Genomic DNA, 13,291 nt, shown 5'->3' with positions numbered 1-13,291 from the left:
TTCTCGTATAAGCATGTTAAGATGGCCTGTTATTGCTAAATAGTGATAGAATTTCTGAAACTTTAGCTATGTTGGAAAATTTTTAATTGTTATGATACTGCTTTTCTTAAAATACCTACTTAATATGTCCATCAATAAACTAATCGACAATATTAAAAATTTTGAATGTGATTAAAAAGTGTATTTGTATCCAAATAGTTGAAAATAGTGCTATTAACTTTGATGAAAAAAGCAATAGATTTATAATTGATAAAAGAAAAACACTGATAATTCTCTAGAGTATGCCTCAGTTGATAATTGTTTATCTTATTTGTGTGTCCTTTTTTCATTGCTAGGCAATTGAGATATTTATACAATTACATCACAGCTTTTTATTATTATGTGCTGGAAACTTTGATAATAAAAGGAGAGCTCATCTTGCCCACTAAACTCAATTGAGAACAATTTTAGTTTAAAAAAAATTGGAAGAATTAAGGAAGCAACCAGCCAAGCACTAATAAAAATCAGATGCACTATAAGTTGCACAAGATCTGAATATAATCTGTTCTTTGTTAACATCAAATAATTATTCAGTAGCATGAGGTTTCAATTCACTATATATTAGGGATACTCAATAGTTGTTAGTGATAAATCACATAGCAGCATAAATCAAGTGTACTAATCAATTATGTTTGATGTGTTGCCATTTCTTGATGTCAGATTATCCATTAACCTCTGAATGATTTTTCATTGAAATAACTTGTATATATGTTAGAAGAATATGATCTTTATTATTTGAGGTCATTTGTAGCAGTATGTTCATATGGTTAGCAGTCTTTATATTCTGGAGCACTAATATTGCACAGACTGGATTGGCATGTTCTTATTTCTTGGCTAATTATAACTTTCATGGCATGTGACCGTGAAGGCATGAGCTTGAAAGCAATCCAAGAACTTTCACATCTCTAAGCGACCTCAGAAAGGAACACGCACACTCTGACCAGAGCTAGTTACTTCTTTTTAAAGTATATTTTTATTAAATGTTTACTTTGATCCAGTTACTGGACATTTAAAACACGCCCTGGAATCAGGATGCTTTACTTTGAAATTTATCATGGTCACTGTGCCTTGGGTAGGTGCTGAGAAATCCAGAATCCTCAGGTTGACTTCTATTTCGACTCCCTGTTTTTTTCTCTGACTTGTCACACAATTTCTATTTTTGATCTACCACAATTATGTAAGTCTTGAATAATTTTCTTAATGGCCAACTACAAAATACATACCACCTTGTACTTACTCAAAGGTACATTTTGATTAAGTTCCCTATTTGGTTTATTGTGCCGTGTTTATTGTCTGACTCTTTGCCACCCCATGGACTGTGGTCTGCCAGGTTCCTCTGTCCATGGGATTCTCCAGGCAAGAATACTGGAGGGGGTTGCTACACCCTTCTCCAGTGGATCTTCCTGACCCAGGGGTTGAAGTTGTGTCTCTTATGTCCTGCATTGGCAGGTGGATTCTTTACCTACTGAGCCACCTGGGAAGCCCTTCGGTTTACTATCCCGTGTTTAATACAACCCACTTTTATTACACAAGAGATAATTGTATATGATCCCGCCCCCCAGATTTGCAAATGTCACATAACTTATGGTGATGGTTGGGGTGAAAAGAAAAGAATGAAGTACTCCAGGGAGTTGGCTTAGACCAACTTTTATTAACTGCCGTCCGTGTCTCTTTAAGTTGTTTTGAATTCCCAATTTACATGTGTTGGGGAGAAGCACAATTTAGAATGATATCTATTAGAGCCAATTACTGTGGCATATGTTTCCTTTCCCATATAACTACATACTGCTGCTGCTGCTGCTAAGTCACTTCAGTCATGTCCGACTCTGTGCGACCCCACAGACAGCCCACCAGGCTCCCCCATCCCTGGGATTCTCCAGGCAAGCATACTGGAGTGGGTTGCCATTTCCTTCTCCAGAGCATGAAAGTGAAGTCGCTCAATCGTGTCCGACTCTTAGCGACCTCACGGACTGCAGCCTACCAGGCTCCTCCGTCCATGGGATTTTCCAGGTAAGAGGACTGGAGTGGGGTGCCATTGCCTTCTCTGAACTACATACTAGCAATCTCCAAATCATAAGATACATAGAAGGAAAAAATACTGAGAATTGAGAAAGAAGGAAGAAGAGGAGGGGGAGGGGGAAAGATAAATGAGAATGACGATAATCTGCTTAAATGATCAAATATGGCCCAAAACAGCCATCTGAGAGTGCAATAATTCCTGAAATCCTTAAAGGTTATTCTTAGACGTTAACTTTGTATTTGAAGATCAGCTGTTCCTTCACAGGATTTTTTTCCCATGCATGACGTGCGTGAATGTAACTTGGAAAGTGCTGTAGGTATGTGGGTTCATGGAGAGGTACCCCTAAAGCACTTGGACTCAATTTTAAAAACATTTAGAATCTAGTCTCTAAAAGGTCAAATCACTGCCCCATGGGCATCCTTATGCAGGCCGCCTGAGAGCGTTGCTCTTTCTCCCCAGGTCTTACAGGGGGGTGTGCTCCCTGGCTTTGCCTAGGTTATGAAGATCTGCAGTCAGGTGCCATTCCCTTGGAAACAAAGCTGGTTGCCAACACCTGTAGACCGGTAACCCTTTATGAACTTGGGAGATTTTATTATGGCTTACTATGTTATTCTTTTTTTTATTTTTTTTTGGCCAAACCTTGCAGCATGTGGGATCTTAATACCCCAAGCAAGGAACCAGGGATCGAAACCATTCCTCCAGCTTTGGGAGCTTGGAGTCTTAAACACTGGACTGCCAGGGAAGTCTCTGACTACATTATTCTTAATTTTTTTTTCCAGTTGGTAGTTAATTCCAATTTTTGAAAATTCTTTGAATAAATTATTTTTTCAAGCCTTTTCGACATAGGAAATTCCCATGAAGCTACAGCACTGTTAAATTATGGCAAAGATGGACTATAGTATGACCCTTTCCACTTAAGTAATGGATTTGGATTTCATTTAGAACAGGTATGAGGTACAGGAAGTAATTACCATCTCAGTCAGTTAAAAAGGTGTGACTAAAAATCTTATTTGAACATAGGAAGATAGATTACATTTCTTTACTTAGCCAGATGACTGAACTTTGTCAGGCAAACACACAACTTCCAGTTAAAAAGTGGGTGAAAGAAAAACCCCAAATGAAATACTCAGCTAATCTGTTCTTTAGTCTCTAAAATGCCTTGAATCTGCCATAACTTTTTAAACACATTATTGGTCTGATTATTTTTGGTAGAGTAGAAAATATGTTTTAACAGAGCAATGGGACTTTTCTCAACCACAGCAATTCTTTTTCTGTGTTTTAATTATAAAAGTTTTTTTTTTTTTACCATAAAAACTCAATTATCCATAATGCCAGATATTGAACAAGACTATTCCAATTTTGCCGATTTCTTTCTTATCTTTGGCAGGAGCTTTTCGTGGGCATAGAAACATGGCTTAAATCCTTTATAGCCTGATACGACAAAGGGAGCTTGAAAAGGGAAATTGAGAGGGAAAAAAAAGAGTGAAAGGTTTGCTGTTTCCAGCAGGGCAATCTTCCCAAAAATAATTCCTTTTGGCCCCAAATCAAAGGGACTAGATAAGCAATTCCTCCCACCATCCTGGGAAAAGTGTAGAGCAGACCAATTTTGCAATCCACTCAGAAAAGACTGTGGGAATTATGAGATTTGAAATGCGGTCAAGGTGATCTATGAAGAGTCATTCATTCATTCACTGATGCAAATTTTACTGAGAACCTACTACGTGGTGTGCTCTGTATTATGCACTGGGAAGGCAGAGGTGAATAGCACAGAGGTGGCCACACGAAGTTCATAGTTATTTAAAAGAAGCTGATGGGTGCAAAGAGGTAAGTTATAAAATCACATGGCAAGGTTGTAACACCAAGTTTGCTGGGAGCCAGGGAAATGGGCAACTCAGTTTTATTATGTAATTTGGGAAATTAAGCAGAAAAACTGGTACCTGGCTCCTGAAGAATGAGTGGAGATTGCAAAATGACAGGTAAAATGATGGAGGAAGTTATTCAAGTAGATTAGACCCTGGGTGGCAACTTGGTGGGGCTCACAATGAAAACGAGAAAGAAACATCATGACAGCTACCGTTTAGTTTCTACCTTATCAGACCCCATGTGCATACTGTTTTACATGTATTAACTCATTATTTTCACCACAACTGTTTCAAGTTAGATGTTATCGTCCCCATCTTACTAATAAGGAAACCAAACACAGAAAGTTTAAGTAACTACCTTAAGGTCAAAAAGGATTCAAATACACATTTGTCTGGTGCTCTGTGACCACCAAGCTCATTCATACGATATTTTTGGGCTTCCCAGGTGGTGCAGTGGTGAAGAATCCACCTGCCAATGCAGGAGATGTGAGCTTGATCCCTGGGTCAGGAAAATCCCCTGGAATAGGAATTGGCAACCCACTCCAGTATTCTTGCCTATAAAATTCCATGGACAAAGGAGCCTGGCGGGCTACAGTCCACAGGGTTGCAAAGAGTTGGACATGATCGAGCAAGCTAGGAAAATAAATAAATAAATAAATAGTCTTTCAGTTCAGTTCAGTTCAGTCGCTCAGTCGTGTCTGACTCTTTGCGACCCCATGAATTGCAGCACACCAGGCCTCCCTGTCCATCACGAACTCCCGGAGTTTACCCAGACTCATGCCCATCGAGTTGGTGATGCCATCCAGCCATCTCATCCTCTGTCATCCCCTTCTCCTGCCCCCAACCCCTCCCAGCATCAGGGTCTTTTCCAATGAGTCAACTCTTCGCATGAGGTGGCCAAAGTGTTGGAGTTTCAGCTTCAGCATCAGTCCTTCCAATGAACACCCAGGACTGATCTCCTTTAGGATGGACTGGTTGGATCTCCTTGCAGTCCAAGGGACTCAAGAGTCTTCTCCAACACCACAGTTCAAAAGCATCAATTCTTCGGTGCTCAGTTTTCTTTATAGTCCAACTCGCACCACCAGAAAAACCATAGCCTTGACTAGACGGACCTTTGTTGGCAAAGTAATGTCTCTGCTTTTTAATATGCTTTCTAGGTTAGTCATAACTTTCCTTCCAAGGAGTAAGCGTCTTTTGATTTCATGGCTACTATCAGAAAACCTAAAATCTGCCTTGGAGAGCCAAACTGAAAAATAACCTTCAGAATGGACATACAGCTTTTATTGAAGAGAACACACACACACACACACACAAAACAACTTAAAGCTAGGTGAGTCCAAAAGTGGTCAAATCAATGACTTTGAGAATCCCTTTCATGCAAACTATCCACAGCTTGTCAATGTGGACTCAGAGTGAGTCTTCCATTTTGAACTTACTGGTTAGGGTGACTACATTTTTTGTTTGTTTTTTAGTCTGTTAAGTAATAAGTTATATAGACAGAGGTTATATATGAAGTGTGAAAGTGTTCCTCGCTCAGTCGTGTCTGACTCTTTGTGACCCCATGGACTGCCAGGCTTCTCTGTCCATGGAATTCTCCAGGCAAGAATACTGAGGTGGGTTGCCATTCTCTTCTCCAGGGGTTTTTCCCGACCCAGGGATCAAAGCTGGGTCTCCCACGTTGCAGGCAGATTCTTTACCATCTGAGCCACCAGGGAAGCCCCGAGGTTATGTATACCTGGCACTTCCATTCAGTAGGATTTGCTTGACACGGTCCACTGTAAATAGAACCGACAGTGTCTTCAATTATGATTTTAAAGAGACATTGCCATCTAGAGGTAACCTAGAGAGCTGATCTGGCATTGCCATAGCAAGATTTGACTTGGGGTAGACATTTGAAAGTCAGATGTTAAATAAAGTGAGTTAAAAAATATATACTTTAAGGACATTTCTGTACTTAACATACAGCAGACAACTTGCCTATTATTCAGTTCAGTTCAGTCGCTCAGTCGTGTCCGACTCTACAACCCATGAATCGCAGCACGCCAGGCTTCCCTGTCCATCACCAACTCCCGGAGTTTACTCAAACTCATGTCCATCAAGTTTGTGATGCCATCCAGCCATTTCATCCTCTGTCGTCCCCTTCTCCTCCTGCCCCCAATCCCTCCCAGCATCACGGTCTTTTCCAATGAGTCAACTCTTTGCATGAGGTGGCCAAAACTTGCCTGTAGATACTGTTAATCATTCTTTAGATTCACTGTTAACAAAAGGATTAAATATTTTTATAACATTTAAAAGTTATTAACTTGTTTTCTTTCTTTTTAAAAATCTTCATTCTCCAACTTGTGTTGTTTTGCATTTGTTAAGCAAAGGCAAACATTTCCAGGCCATTTTTCAATTTCCCAGTTATTGGCTGTATTCCAGAAATTAAGTGGTTGTAGGCACATGCTTTTTTTGGAAAGACAGCTATTCTAAATGGGAAGTCACAAGCCAATTTATTTACCATACAGTTGTGTTGAAATATTTAATATTTCCCATGGGGAAAAAAGAATACAATCTTGATGTATCAGTAGTCTACAAAAGGGAGTGGGGTAGGCACTGTATGAGAAATAGGCTTTTATTTTAACATCAGATCTTGCATTTGATCTTTTTTTACCCCCAAAATGTCATTCTTCTTTCTTTCAAAACTTTGAGGCTAATACTGGATTTCTTTTCTTGCTTTGTATCTAGTCCTTATTGCTTATCTAGAACCTTTGCTCCAGGGGACTTGACACCCTACTCCACGCCTTTGTTGTTTTCTTTCACTTTAGGAATCATGAGCTTGTCATTGCTTCATGCTTACTCCCTAACATCTCTAGGTGATTCTTGAAATAATTCTTACAGGGAGGAGGTTCGTGTAGGAGGACAGGGCACATATTCATATCCTTGAGTGAGGATCATTGGTTAATGTGAACAGTTCCATCTCCATATGCCAAGTTGATATGATAACCAGAAAGCTAAGATTCATCCAGCCATCACTCATTCATTCTGTTTATCCATTCTTCCATTTACTCACATAGCACCGTGCATTCAGCCTCTATTACATGCCAGACATGATTTAAGTGGAGTGCTAAACTTGACATCAGGGATTGTTACGCTCACAGACCTTACCATTTAGTATTACTAATTGCTGGTGAAGTACTCCCACCCCCGCTGTTTCCCTCTAATGTCTTCCTTGTTCTTTCTCTTAGTCTCTTCTCCCTTGAACATGTGAGACCACGAGTAGAGATCTTCATCAGAAGATTCAGTCTAGGCCCATAAGTTTGGATAGACACCTTCTAGTGAGGATATGTGGGAAACATGGAGCATCTTTTTTCAACAGCAGCTGTATCCCAGTCTATGCTGCCAGCATCTTTATGAGATCTGGACAATTTCCTTTAATCACTTCAGTTTGTGGTCAAATGCTTGGATTCTTCAGGAAACGATGTCATTTTATTCCTAAATCCTCAGCTGCTTGTCTGGTGTCCTTGTTAAATATCTGACTCAAGACTGGCTTTCCTGATATGAATAGCTCTTCCAAGACGTAAGAGAATAGCCACCTCGGTTTTGATAACTCTGTGACTCTCTCTACCTGACCTCCTGCCTTAACAATTTTAGGGGATAAATACCAGAAAAATTGATGGAATTTTTATCAGCTCCCTGATTCTCTACAGCTTATAGTCAGATCTAACGATTTTCTCCATGACAAGTATGATATGTCTTTATCGCTAGCAGGAAAACAACACATGGGTGGGAAGGTTTGTAGTCCCTAGGCTACATGAATGTCATTTAATGAATATAAGAACTGAGTAGGAAACAAATCCCTCAGGGAAAATGATCAATAAACTCTTAGATCCCTAATACCCCAAATTCTCCAGGGCAGGCAAGAGAGGCAGGAGGTTCTTTGGGGTGAAGTGCAGAACACATAAGCAATCTGAGATTTGACAGAGTAGGATGGTCTTGTTCAGAGTGTTGCTTATCTTGCAGGGAATGAATAGAGCTTCATGAAAGAAAACTATCTAGATAAGGAGAGAGGGAAAGATAGGGTGTTTCAGTTTAGTGGGCCGCTTTCTTCCACCCAGTAACTCAGAGAACTGATTTGTTCCATTTATGGCTCCCCCAGTGCCTCGCTTCTAGTAGACCTTTGTTTTCTAGTGGAAGAAAAGGGAAAAGCAGAATGGAGAAACCTCACCAGCTTCCTGACAACCTTGGCCCGAAAGTGACAAACATCACGTTTGCTCATAATCTAAGGTGAGTACTTGTCACTTGGCTACACCTGGTTTCAAGGTGGGTTGTGCCAAGCCCTCTGGAAGGGAAAGCACACATTTTTTAGAGTCTTTGAGGCAGGAGGAAGTATATATGACTACATGGTTAATGCCATTAAGAAATAACTTCAGTGTTTTCATGGTGGTCAGAAAATCATTCTCTCATAAGCAATTCTTAAATGATGTTGCAACCAAGGATCAAGTGTTTATTCTTCTCAAATATTCAGAAAGTACAGTGTCCTTGGTTGTAAACAAGCATCAGTTTGGGAATTATTAAACAATATAACTAAACTATGTCGCCATCATTTATTGTTTACATCATTTTGTGAATCTGAAAAATGCATGCAATAATAATAAGTCACTCTGTAGCTTAAAACGCCAGGGATATTTCATCTCAGCAAAACATCTAAGCCGCTTTCAGGGACTAACACTGCATGACCTAGTCCTTACCTACATTTCCAGCTTTTCTCCCTACATGTCTCACTGAGTCACTGCACATTTGTCTCGCTAGCTTTCTTTTCTATCTTCAGTCCAAGAGAATTACAGTGTCAGGACCTCTGCTGCTCCTTTGCTCCAAGGCTGTCTTTTTCTCACCATTACGATTTAACTCAAATATCACTTACTCAAGAAGGCTACTTGGCAGCTCTATGCTATCTCGCTGGTTCCTTTGCTACCCCATCTTCTCTGATTACATGTCTGCTGTCTGACTCCTTCAGGGAAGATGTTGCTCTCTGTTCACCGCTATGTCTTATGCATATAAGATAGCCAACTGGCATATAGTGGGCACTCGATAAATATTAGACTAAATATGAAATAAAGTTCCCTAATATCTTTAATATGATACAGATTTTTCCTTAATAAGTTAATAAATATTAGCTTTATTTATAAGATAGGAAATCATTATGAAATCTAGACAGGTTAAGCACAGGTTGGCTTTTAAGTGTATGTGTATGTGCAGGAGGGGGCACCTTTCTGGAAGACTATTATGTTCAGTGCTTATGTACATTATCTTATTCAAAAATCAAAGTAGCCACCTGGGGAATAAACAATGACGCTCATTTTCTAGAGGAGGAAATTCAGACTCATTAAGTTTAGCAGGTTTTCAGTTTATTCAGAGAATAAATCAGTTGAGCTGTAATTCAAACCCAGATCTTCTGGTTCCAGAACCCCTACTCTTTCGACGGAGACACTTCCTTAGTCAGCAGCCTCCATATTCAGAAACACCTCTTCACAATAGCATCACTTCCACAAAATACATTTATTAAAATTTGTGGTTAGATAAATCGTCTGGATCACTTAGGAATGAATCAATTAATTTACCAAACTACTAAACTAATGGAATTATTGGAGAGATGGAACATACAGTAAATCTTCCAGTCCTCGGCTGGAAATCTTACTTTTCAGCATAATCTAGTTTTTTAAAGAGGTTAACATTAAGAAAGAGTGCCACCTTGTGTTCATTTTTATACCGGGGGCACCACTGCCTTCTCAGAAAAATTTTATGAAAGTGTGCTGATACGTTTGCATTTTATCCATTGTGCATCTTTGAAATTTACAGACACCCAACATAAAATAACATTCTATGAAGATAGAGAAATATACAAGCTTGAAATACTACTCATAATTAGGATCCCCTTGTCTTTCAGGGCAACAAAAACCTGTCTTCTACTTTAGTAGGTACTCGTTATTTTTCTGATTTAACTTACAGAAAAGTAAAGTAAATACGTTTTAGGTCTATGTCTTATCTACTGTTGGAAATGAGGTGAAAACTTTAGGGAGAGTTTTGGGATGAAAAAGAAAATGATAATCGAGATAGAGGCTTCATCACCATTGCTGATTCTTTTTCTTTCCCAGATCAAAGACCATGACATGAGCTTCATATTGAATAGAAATAAGAATCTAATCACAAAATGACATTCTCATTTACTAAAAGCAAGCTTCGGGACTTTTCTCAAATTCAACCAAGAATTGGTATTCAAGTTTGAAATAAGTTACAAGATGCTCAGTCTGATCGCCTCTTGCAGAAAAGAATACTTGGCCACTTAATCTGTGATGCTTTTTCTTTTATTGTGGAGAATATGGGATTATCTGATTGTGACTGTTGTCTATTGTTCTCAAATGAGGTCCATCAAGCTCTGTGAAGATCATTTCCAGGAATGTGAATCATGTTGGGACGGGGAAATCTGTATAGCTAAGGAAGATCCTGTTCTAAGCTTGTTGTCTGCTAATTATTCTGTCTTGTTTTCTGTGTCTAAGGAAAAGCCTGCCCATTGAGTGCCTGAAAATGAGTGTGATTGGATGTCTTAAGGTGAGAGTAATAGGTAACACCTTGTACATCGGATTTCAGCGTTAAAGAAGGTAACAAAAGGAATCAGAAAACATTTCTCTTTGAAGCGGTTACCTTATTTCCCGACACAAAAGTTAGCTGCTGTCTGTGCCAGCCGTTCCTCACGTGACCAAGTGAGCCTTGGAAACGTGGGAGTCCTGGAGAGAGAAGAGGCCTGCCCTAGGCAGAGTCCTGGAGGCTCTGTGGGCAACACCAGCACCCCTAATGATACTGTATTGACAGAGATTGATTGATCACTTTCTTGGTGTCCTGAAATTTCCAAGGCATTGTGGAATAAACACACTAAGTAAGACCTTGTCTCCCACAGAGATGTGGTACCCAGTTCTGGCTGGTCCTAGGCTGGAAGAAAAATTGATCTCCTCATTAGTAATTAGAGATGCTGCCATCCTAATTTGTCTGAAGTAATGAGCATCACATAATTTAATTCAATTTCTGCCACAATCTGCTCTGTGCTCTGAGCTGCGTTCCTCACAATGGAGGTGAACCAAGCATGATCTCTGCCTTGCTATTTACAGTCTAGTGTACACACAAGACAAACAGACAAAAAAAGAAAAAAAAAAAAAAGATAAAAAGGGGCTTAAAGAGGAAAAGAGCAAAGTGAAGTAAAACACACACACACACAAATAAACAAAACCCCGAAGGAAGGCCATTGTCCTTGCTGTGACTGAAGAGAAACCTGGAACAAGATAAGGCTGGAGAAATAAACATGGGTCAGATCACGCAGGCTTAGCGCCCTAATGCCAAAACATACAGGCATTGTGTATCAGCCAAACAAAATGAACATTTGCACACCTGCTGTGTGACAATTTCATTAAAGACTCACAACAACTATTTTCAAATGCTCAGTTGTATAGATGAGAAGTAGGATTTAACAGGATTAAATCCTACTTAAGAGGATTAAATGCTCAAATTCACCAGAAAATGTGTGGCAAAGCATGGTGAAGAATCCAGTCCTATGTGCATCTCTTTAGGTGACTTTAACATGAAATAGTGAAATATTTACTTGCCAAACATTTTACACACACATCCACCAAATAAATATATTCAAGAATCAAAGCAATTGAAATACGTCCACGGGCTGTGGATAACAGGTTCACACGTGAGCAGCGGAGTGTGTAATCAGTGTTTAGGGCTGAGTCTCACACGAAGTGAGAGTCTGTCTAGTGCTATATGCATCTCCTTTCCTCATTCCTCAGTCCTTCCGTATTTCTCGCCTCCTACATCTTCACTGCCTTTTCCCTGTACCCGCCTCTAATTCGCCTTTATCCGTCCTTCTTTCTTTTCCTTCTTGTTCTCTCAACTGGGTGAACATATTGTTGGTACTCGCTGCTTCCAAATGCACTATTTCATCTTTAAAATATTATAACCTATCGTTCTCATGCACAAAGAAGTTAGTCAAACCAACAACAAAAACAAGAATAGATCCAGCAAATGAATGGGTGGATTGGGACTAGCTCAGTGTTTCGGGGTCAAAAGACCAGCTTTGAAACCAGAGTCTAGACTGAACTTTTGCAGAACACGAGAAGCTCAGCTTTCCTACCTGTATGATGAAGAAACATTTTGACCTTTTAAACTCACAGGGTCATTGTAAGGACCAGTTTGGATATTGGAAATGGAAGTGACATGTCACTAATGACAAGCCTGTAAAAAATACTATTACTTTCACTGCAGGTGATGAGACACTTCATCTGACCCATTTCCCACTGTAACTGTTTTGAAAAGTTTTAAAATGAAGACTTAAACCATTGACACAAATAAAGCTTCGAGACATTTTGGTCAAAATCATCCTTATATCGTGACAGAATGGCATTTGTCAAATTGATTTTTCGTTTAGTAAGCAAACAGCCTTCACTCCTGACCTTAAACAGCTTGGCATCCTGTTAGGCAGTTCACATTTCCTGGAGTGTTGTTATGGCGCCATCTGCTGGAAATTGAAGAGGTTGACACTAAAGACAGTTCGAACTTTGAAATAATGATTCATTTCCTTCGTATTTCTTTCGCATGTAACAAAATACTATGTGGTATTTAAACAATAACTCTAAAATGAGAGTAGTTTCAAGATTTATTAGAAAATCTAAAAGTGCAGAACCGTGTGTGTTATTATTGCTTTAATTCAAATATAGATTGTGTTTTAAATATATATATATTTGAGTAAATTTAATAGAAAGCATTATACATGTTGACATTTTTAATCTTTACAGTGTTTACTTTGGGTGGAAGAGAAAAATCTGAACTTTTGACTCTGTGTATTTTACTACGTATGTCATTTTTTGACCTAAAGTTTTATTTATTTAGTGATTTTTGCTAAATAATTATTCAATCCTTCCAATGGGATTTATTGGAAGGTTTTACTATGTGTATATTATTACCTTCCCCACCTGTAAACAGCAAGACTTTGCATGCACTAACTTTGTACCTGAATACAAAAATTCCCACCACTTATTGATGTTGCAGTGTGACTGGGTATTGTCTACTAGGGCGGGGACTGGCTTATTTATCTTTACATCTCCAGCATCTAATATACTGATCAGAATAGAAGCACTCCATTTATATGTAATTCCTAAGTACAACAACTTGTAACTTCAGTAAGTTTTATAAAATTCCCTTTTCCCCTTTTATAGATACATGGAGAAATCAAATTAACTTGGAATGAAGGGGCAAAAAAGAGGTCATGGTAAAATAAAGAAAGAATGGGGTCTGTTATAGCCTATGAATTGAGAAACAAAGTGCTAAAAGGAAAAGG

The 13,291-nt window shown here is 39.0% G+C and overlaps 1 protein-coding gene across 1 annotated transcript in view; it reads left to right on the top strand.

Annotated features, from left to right (window-relative positions):
• The window catches only part of C31H8orf48 (chromosome 31 C8orf48 homolog), a 72,443-nt gene extending 60,195 nt beyond the window's left edge, over nt 1–12,248 (top strand). The window contains exons 2-3 of the mRNA XM_043454441.1: nt 8,092–8,187; nt 10,056–12,248. Of these exons, the coding sequence (XP_043310376.1) occupies nt 8,092–8,159 (68 nt within the window). The 3' untranslated portion in view covers nt 8,160–8,187; nt 10,056–12,248. The remainder of the gene's footprint in view (nt 1–8,091; nt 8,188–10,055) is intronic.
• Nucleotides 12,249–13,291: the final 1,043 nt, after the last annotated feature.

This window comes from Cervus canadensis, chromosome 31 (genome assembly GCF_019320065.1).
Source record: "Cervus canadensis isolate Bull #8, Minnesota chromosome 31, ASM1932006v1, whole genome shotgun sequence".
NCBI classification, from domain to species: domain Eukaryota; kingdom Metazoa; phylum Chordata; class Mammalia; order Artiodactyla; family Cervidae; genus Cervus; species Cervus canadensis.
This window is presented reverse-complemented; position numbering and strand designations above follow the sequence as displayed.